Below are 8473 nucleotides of genomic sequence, written 5' to 3' on the forward strand. Positions count from 1 at the left end.
TAGAACGGGAGCATCGTCGGTGGATGATGTCTCTGCTCGCGGCAAATTTCCGTAATACGTTTATTTATTTATTACCTTGCACGCCGAAGAGTAGATTGCAAATAACGCGGAGTATAAAAGAAAAAAAGGGGGAAGATTCGCGGTATGTTTTGGCGTTCGAGAGCGAATTAATTCTTTTAAGAGAGAAGGGAAGCTTTTTCTTGAAGCTTAGATGGAAATATGACCAGGGAATATCTACGCGAAGAAATCAATACGCGTAATGGTTAAAAAATCTTTCATTCTGGAATATTCTATTTGGAAAATTTTCCTGGGACCATCTGTGAATCATAAACCATTGTATATAGTGGTATTTTAATAAATTGTTGTCGAGTCTGAAAACATCGTCTCGTAACTTCGTAATTATTACGAGTGAATAGGTAAAAATTTTGCGAGGTATGAGTTTCAAAGACGTATTTTTGTTCCAAAATATCTTTGTTAGAAATATCTTTTACCGAGAAACGTATAGGAATAAAATATTTTTGGTCCTTTGCATTAACATTAATTACAGATGTTATTAGTCTTCCCAATTTTATAAGAAGGGTTGTATGAACATGTGTATAACATGGAGATGGAAAGAAGTCCTCTGGAAGGAATGCGAGCCTGATTGGTTGTTTTTGACAGATTCGACCAATCCTAAAGCTAAGCACGCGTATTGGTCGAAAGTGTCATATATATGTGTAAGTAAAACAATGTTGCATGGCGTAATGGCGAGCGATAGGAACAATAAGTAACTACCTTGCTTCTGAAATGTTCCAGGAGACTCTTTTCCATCTCCGTGTTATACATATTAGGTTGGCAACTAGGTGGTTGCAGATTTTGTCAATAAGTGGTATTTTTTCATCTTCCAATTTCGAATTATTCAATATTTCTTTTTATTATTCCAATGTATATTTGGTATACCATTAAGAAATAAAGAAAATAAAAAAAATAATAAAGTAAAATAAAATTAAAAATAATAGAATAAGTAATAATAAAATAAAATAAAAAATAATAAAAGTAAAGAAAATAACATTTGAATATGTTCAGATAAGAACTGATAGGGTAAGCATGATATATTTTCAAATTTATTTTTCTTGGAAATCAAGCATCCTACGGACAAATTTTATTATTTGTTATCTATTTTATTATTTTTATATTTATCATGTGTCAAACATATGTGCATTTGGAAAATGTACACATAGTTTACAAAATTTGAAATGCAATAAAAGATTGTAAGGATTTAAGCTTTTTTGAAGCCTGTATTCAATTTTCCCCGATATGTAATTTACATAGCAACCAATAGGTGGCTTCGGTATTAACATCTTACTCGCAATGGTAGTTACCCTGTAATTTGTATATAAGTTGAGAAAATAAAGCTGGCGGTGCAATGCTTTTATAAATCATATCCATATTAATTTTTTGATGTAGAATGATTGTAGTTGTTCTCGTTATTACCAACATAAAATTAAATCATCGTCGTATTCTCGTTATTGATAATTCCTTTAATTATTTGATTTTCTTTCAAAAGACTAGATGATACGTAATATTTGTTGTTTTGTTACATGTTACAATTAGAATTCTGGGTTATAAAATAAATTAGTGCAGTATTTAAAACATTAAATATATTAAATAAGAACAACTCAAAATCTTTATTGTAAAAGTCGTGAATGTATCGTTACTTGGTCTTCCGAAACGTTATATAATTTAGTTCTAAACAAATAAAATTACATAACAAGTAACATAAAAAATTATAAAAATACTTATTAGGTGGGCACATGAAAAGTGTTAATGGAGAATCTATTATAAAGTAAAATGAGGTTATTTTGATTTAAAAGCGTTTTATATGTAAATAGAAATTCTCTTACTCATAGTAGTGATAGACTCATACAATTTAAAGATCATTCTTTAAAGAAATTACGATTGCAATAGTCTGTATGTATATTCATATTTACATCAATTTTTGGATACGACAATCTTATTTCGCATTTATATTATTTAAAGTGTAATGAAGAACTATATTTGAGAACAATCCTAAAACTAATTGGAATCAAGTAATTTGCCTGCTGCTTCTCTCTCCCATTCCACGTTCACATCCAAGTCAAGGATTATATAAATTCAGTTAAAAATATAATATAATAGATTTTAGAACAGTAAGTACCTCCCTTGTTCCTGTACCGTCCCACGAGACTCCTTTCTATCTCCGTGTTATAGATAGTTAACATTATATTCGATAGATGGCTACGTAACTTTTTCCTCACTCGCAGTGGTAGTAAACCCATAGACTTTAAATATCGCATCCTTAAAGTAGATGCGAATGCAATACTCTGTAAATATATCCATATTTATGTAATTTTTTTTGCGGATTTTGCTATGGTCCTGTGTTAACATGCAATGAAGAAATTATTATTATAGGAGGAATGGTAAACATAAGAAAAGTATGTTGATTTTCAATGCTATCGGTCTATTGCTACATCAATAATCTGTAGGTATATCAATGGTAAAACATATATAGGTGTTGATGATATTAATACCTCTTAAAAGGGAGGATGTGGGTAATAAATTGTATCTAAATTTTTGTCTTCTAATTTCGAGTTATCCAATATTTCTTTTCATTATTCCAGTACATACCTGGTAAACCATTTAAAAGTATTAACACTAGGTTTACGGGTCCGTCAATTTGGCGGATTTCAAACTTCGACAAGAATTACCCCAAAAACTATAGCATTAATTTTAACCATTTTGCATCGTAATAAATTAATCATTTCATCGAAAGAATTTACACACACAATTATTTTTTCCTAAGCTTCCTAATTTTTGAAATTTATATGTAGTATACGTATCTCTACGAAACCCATCAAATTGACTGGCTAACTGATTTCATAAACAATCCTTATATGTTTGCTTCGTTCGTAAAATCGTTCCTCCAATAATAAATACAACAATGAAAGAAGAAGAGTCTTTACTAAGATGCCTCCAATTCGTTATCTCAATCTATTTTCGTCTTCAACGAAATCGCTTATGCCTATCACTGAAGAAACCCCTAAAGCAAGAGACGATCTTCGATATGATCGCTGCAGTGACAGTATAAGAACGTTCTTTAAAGACAGTGTGCAAAAGTTTCAGTTATTGCAAACAGTCTTCGCTTATTCTAAGTATTTACAATAGGATGATTGAATTTGGGCACAGTATTTTTTATTTTGACCAATCCGCCTTTTCTAGCAATCATGAGTAAACTCAGAAGATATAATAAAATGTGGCGGCACTCGACCACGAAAATTTCCAACGGCTTCGCCTCACAAAGCGCTGTACCTTCGAAGCTCAAGGCCGACAGCCCTAACGTACCATCGATATCCCTACGGTTCTTTCGCCGAATATTCGCTAGAATGCATACGCGGCAACCGTCGCGGACTTGTAATAAACGCGCGTGTCACGGTGGTCATGAGAACGCAACGAAAGGATGGTTATGCCTCACATACCTTGGTCAGCAAAATGATGGCTAAGCAGTAATAGAAACCCTATGTGACCGGCATCCAGCGATAGCCCCTCCACAGGAGCCGGGTCCTTGATATAAAAAAGTACCTCTCGAGTCGTTGTAAGAACATTCTTTTCTGTGCTGTTTGACCATTCTGTATTGTTACTCTGTCAGTGTTCAATAAATTTTCTAATAACAATCAAAATTTAAGTACGAATTTCTCACCTTGCGTGCGGAACGTGAAATTACCCCGAATCGACGTGACACGCGCGTAGTGGGGATATCGAGGGGCAACAGAGGAAAGAATCTGTTCGGTGTTGAACCAAAAAGATTCATTCTGCCCCGAGCCGCGAAGTGCGACAGGTTAAGAGAAGCAAACACGATTAGAGAAACGAGTCGTCTACTCTTGAGAGTTCAGTTTTGATCGTTACTTGTTACTAATCGTTGTTAAACGTTAACCATTGTTAATCGTTAATCGTTGCTAATCGTTAATCGTGGTTAAACGTTATTTGTTGTTAATTGTTGAGAGTCTAATAAACGTTATTGTTGAAAATCAACATTTTTATTTTCTTGTGGGCACCTTCACGGACGATCACCTCACAAGTGCGAACAAATACCTTGGTTGTTAAACGTATTCGAGTGCTCCTTCGGTACCTATCACGACCTATCCACCTCAAAGATATTGAACGAAATTGTCAACATCAAATGAAGATTGTTCTGAGAAGAAGGTCTGCGAAGAAGGTCAGTATGAATTAGGCCAAAGGGAAGTCGACGGTGAAAGTTCTGAATACATTGAAAGTGGAGAGATAGAAGGATCTCCAGATACTGAGGAGGAAAACTTCTCGAAAGTGTGTCGTAACGAGAAAAGGACGCGTATTCTTTCTAGCTCCGACTGCGTGGATGAGAGGACGAGCATTCAAAGCACATCCCAAAATGTAATGGGTGAAATTGAAATTGCAGTTGACGGGACACAGTGGATAAAACTGAAAGCAGGCGGATCTAGGGGTAGAACGTCCGTTTGTATGATATTCGAGGATATCGCGGGGCTTACTGGCTATGCTAAGAGAAATATTATGTCGGGTTGTGTAACTGGTGCTTTCGAATTCATAATTGACAGACACATAACGGAATACGTAAAAGATTGCACCGAGACCGAGGCGCATCGAGTTTTGAAAAACGACTGGACAATCACAATTGTTGAGTTACGTAGTTTTACGACAGACAATTTTGTTTGCAAGCATCCGGCTAGCTAAAAAATTGCTTGCAGAAAAAACGACCTTGATTGGGACCATCCGGTCGAAGAAAAGAGAACTGCCAAAACCAGTGAAAGAAAAAAAGAACAAGATGACTTTGTTTTCCTCACATTTATATAAATCAGACAACTGCACGCTTACTGTAAAAGTAAACCTAACGTAAAAGTCCTCCTTCTAAGCAACAAACATACGGGTGTACAAGTAGAAGACAATTATAAACGTGTTCCAGAAACCATTACTTTTTATAATAAAACAAAACGTTTGGTGTGGATGTCGTTGACCAGATAGCACGCAAATATGGTGCGAAAGCAGGGAGTTTCCGATGGCCCCTTTAAGATTTTTTCAATATTTTAGATTTGGCAGCGATAAACGCGTGGATATTATATAAAGAGTGCACCGGATCGAAAATATCCAGAAAGAAGTTTATATTTTGTTTAGCCGAGGAATTAGTTGGAGAAGACAAGGAGAATATTTGCCAAAGATCAGACGCTTCGTTTCTGTCACCTTCAACGTCAGAAATGCGGAAAAGTTGCCAAGTGGGCTACTGTAAAAAAGATGGAAGCAATAATTGTTGTATATATTGCAAAAAGATCGTACGCGGAAAATACACAAACAAAATTCAGTATATTTGTAAAAAGTGTGCTCAATAATTATGATTACCCGATATCGTTAATATTATTATCATTTCCGTGATAATTTAAAAAAAGAAATACTTTTTATTTAGTAATAATTCATTTAAACGTGAAGCTTAATATTGTTCAATTCAGACTTAATTTGAATACATCGATTTTTTAAAGAACATGCGAATTTTCGTTTACCCGTCGATTTTACAGGTGCTCGTAGAGATAGGTATATAAGAAATGCTCGTGAACCTAGTGTTTATAGTTTCCGACAAACTGGTTTTTTTTTGCTAGGTTAACGTCAAACAAATTTTCGAAAATAGTCTTTTTGCTGAAATCGACGTAACCACGAGTGAAAGAAATTTTTATTTTAATATATGTAAATTGGGGTACAGATTGTAAAATATTTTTGTTAGGGATATTTTTTACCGCAAAATGTATAAGGATAAAATATCTTCGGATCTTTATATTAGTATTAATTAATTAAATCGTTTTATAAACGTATATACGTTCAATAAATCTGCATCGAGATAACATTTCTTATTAGATATTAATTTTGTCTAGGCACGTTGAGTTTAATAATAAGCTGTATTCAAAAGTACATTGTCCATACAAAGCACAAAGTCGGGTAGGAACAGATTAATATTTTTGTATTTGTCATATGTCAAACATATAAGTGTTAAAAATGTGTATAAACAAGCTTTCAAAATTTAAAACAATAGAAAATTGTAGAGAATTAATTTTTTAAAGTCCTGAGTTAATTTTCCTCGATAATTAATATAGCAACCAATGCTTCTGAACTGTTTCACGAGACTCTTTTCCATCTCCGTGTTATAGATAGTTAACATTATATTCGATAGATGGCTATGTAACTTTTCTCTTACTCGCAGTAATAGTAAACCCATAGACTTTAAATATCGTTCCTTAAAGTAGGTACGATTGCAATACTCTGTAAATATATCCATATTTATATCATTTTTTTGGGGAAAGAAACGAGTGAATTTTCCTTCTATTGAAACATAACAAAGAATTTCTTGTTGTAGGGAAATAGTGAATGCGAGGGAAATATTTCGATGTAATCGGAATATTACTGTATAAATAGTCCGTAGGTATATCGCTGGTAATGTGTATAGATTTTAATGATATTAATATTGTTTAAAAAGGAAGGCGGAGGGTAATAATTTCATCTAAATTTTCATTTTCTAATTTCGAGTTATTCAATATTTCTTTTTATTATTCCAATACATATATATCTGGTAAACCATTTAAAAATATGAATATTGTTTCCGACAAGCGAGTTTCTTCACTAGAGATTATCGTTTAACCAACTTTCGAAAATAGTGTTTTTGCTGACATCGATGTAACCTCGAGCAAAAAATTTTTATGTCAATATATGTAAAAGGGGATACAGATTCTAAAATAGTTTTGTTAGAGATTAAGATTAAGTTTATTGAACAAGGGCAATTTAAAATCTTAACTGTAAAAGTGGTCAATGTTATTGTAACTTGGTTTTCCGAAACGTTGTATATTTAATTCAGAACATATCAAATTACATAACAAATAACATAAAAAGTTATTAAAACACTTATTAGGTAGCACATGAAAAATGTTAATGGAAAATGTATTATAATGTAAAATGAGGTTATTTTGATTTAAAAGCATTTTCTATGTAAATAGATCTTCTCTCTTACTCATAGTAGTAGCAGAGTCATGCAATTTAAATATTATTCTTTAAAGAAATTACGATTGCAACACTCTGATTGTATATACATTCATATTTACATCAATTTTTGGGAACCACAATCTTGTATTGCGTTTATATTATTTAAGGTGTAATAAAGAATTATATTTGAGAACAATCCCAACATTAATTGAAATCAAGTAATTTGTCTGCTGCTCCCCTCTCCCATTCCACGCCACATCCAAGTCAAGGATTATATAAATCCAATTAAAAATATAATATAATACATTTTAGAACAGTAAGTACCTCTCCTGCTCCTGTATCAACGAGACTTCCACTGTTGACTTCTGTTCCACAAGACTTCTTCCCATCTCCGTGTTATAGATAGTTAACATTATATTCGATAGATGGCTACGTAACTTTTTTCTCACTCGCAGTAATAGTAAATTCATAGATTTTAAATATCGTTCCTTAAAGTAGACAAGACTGCAATACTCTGTACACATTTATGTCTTTAATAATTTTTTGGCAGATTTAGTTCATAAAGTTTAGTTTGAAAACTAAACTTTTATCTAACTTATAACTTAAAGTTTCTTGTGGTATGAGGAGGGTATATATAAGGAAAGTATGTAGATGTAAATGCATTCGACATATTACTATTTCAATAGCCCATAGATATATCTTTACTAAATCATATGGATGTTAACATATCATATAATAACAGACTTTGTGTGTCACGCCGAAATCACGTTTTGCTCAGGACGCTACAGGAGTATTTTTATTATTCGAAGTGTCTTAATGGTAAAATAAAAATAAATTGATGATGTAAGACAACGTTTTTCCCCGTGGAGCGTGTTTATCTTATTGGTGGTTACGGGTGACCACCGTGACTCCTTGGTAACAGTTGACATATTTAATAGCGACATATTATAACAAGTGAAACCTTTTTTAATAAGATAGCAGGAGATAGTTGACATTATATTAAACAGATGGCGCAGTTAGTTTCTTACCCGCTGTAGTATCAGACCCCTAGTCATTTAATATCATCCCTTAAAGAAGGCACGATTGCGATACTCTGTAAATATATCCATATTTATAATAATTTTTGGAAGAATCTAAACGAGTTTTTTTTTGTATCACGTAAAATGTTATAAAGGACTGCTTGTGTTGTGCATGTTATTAATATCGAGAAAAAAAGCGATATTATATAACTGCCATCCTCGAAGTGGCAATAAATTAACTCTAAATTTTCATTTTTTTAAATTTCAAGTTATTCGATATGTTTCTTCTCATTGCTCCTGTTATTTACCTGGTAAATTATTTAAAAGTACTAATTTACTTAATAGCGTGCCCGATGAGCTATTTCATCATTACGTTATCGTCAAACTAACTTCCAAAAATTAAATCTTTCTGCTGGTACCGATGTAGT

At 32.8% G+C, this 8473-nt stretch overlaps 1 protein-coding gene across 1 annotated transcript; it reads left to right on the forward strand.

The window, feature by feature from the left end:
- Nucleotides 1-4185: 4185 nt before the first annotated feature.
- Nucleotides 4186-4743, forward strand: LOC117206568 (the record flags this gene model as incomplete). The annotated part of the gene is made up of 1 exon (XM_033446045.1): nt 4186-4743. A coding segment is annotated over one exon (558 nt), but the record flags the coding sequence as incomplete, so codon positions are not given.
- Nucleotides 4744-8473: the final 3730 nt, after the last annotated feature.

The sequence above is a fragment of the Bombus bifarius genome, unplaced genomic scaffold (assembly GCF_011952205.1).
Source record: "Bombus bifarius isolate JDL3187 unplaced genomic scaffold, Bbif_JDL3187 scf7180000008008, whole genome shotgun sequence".
NCBI classification, from domain to species: domain Eukaryota; kingdom Metazoa; phylum Arthropoda; class Insecta; order Hymenoptera; family Apidae; genus Bombus; species Bombus bifarius.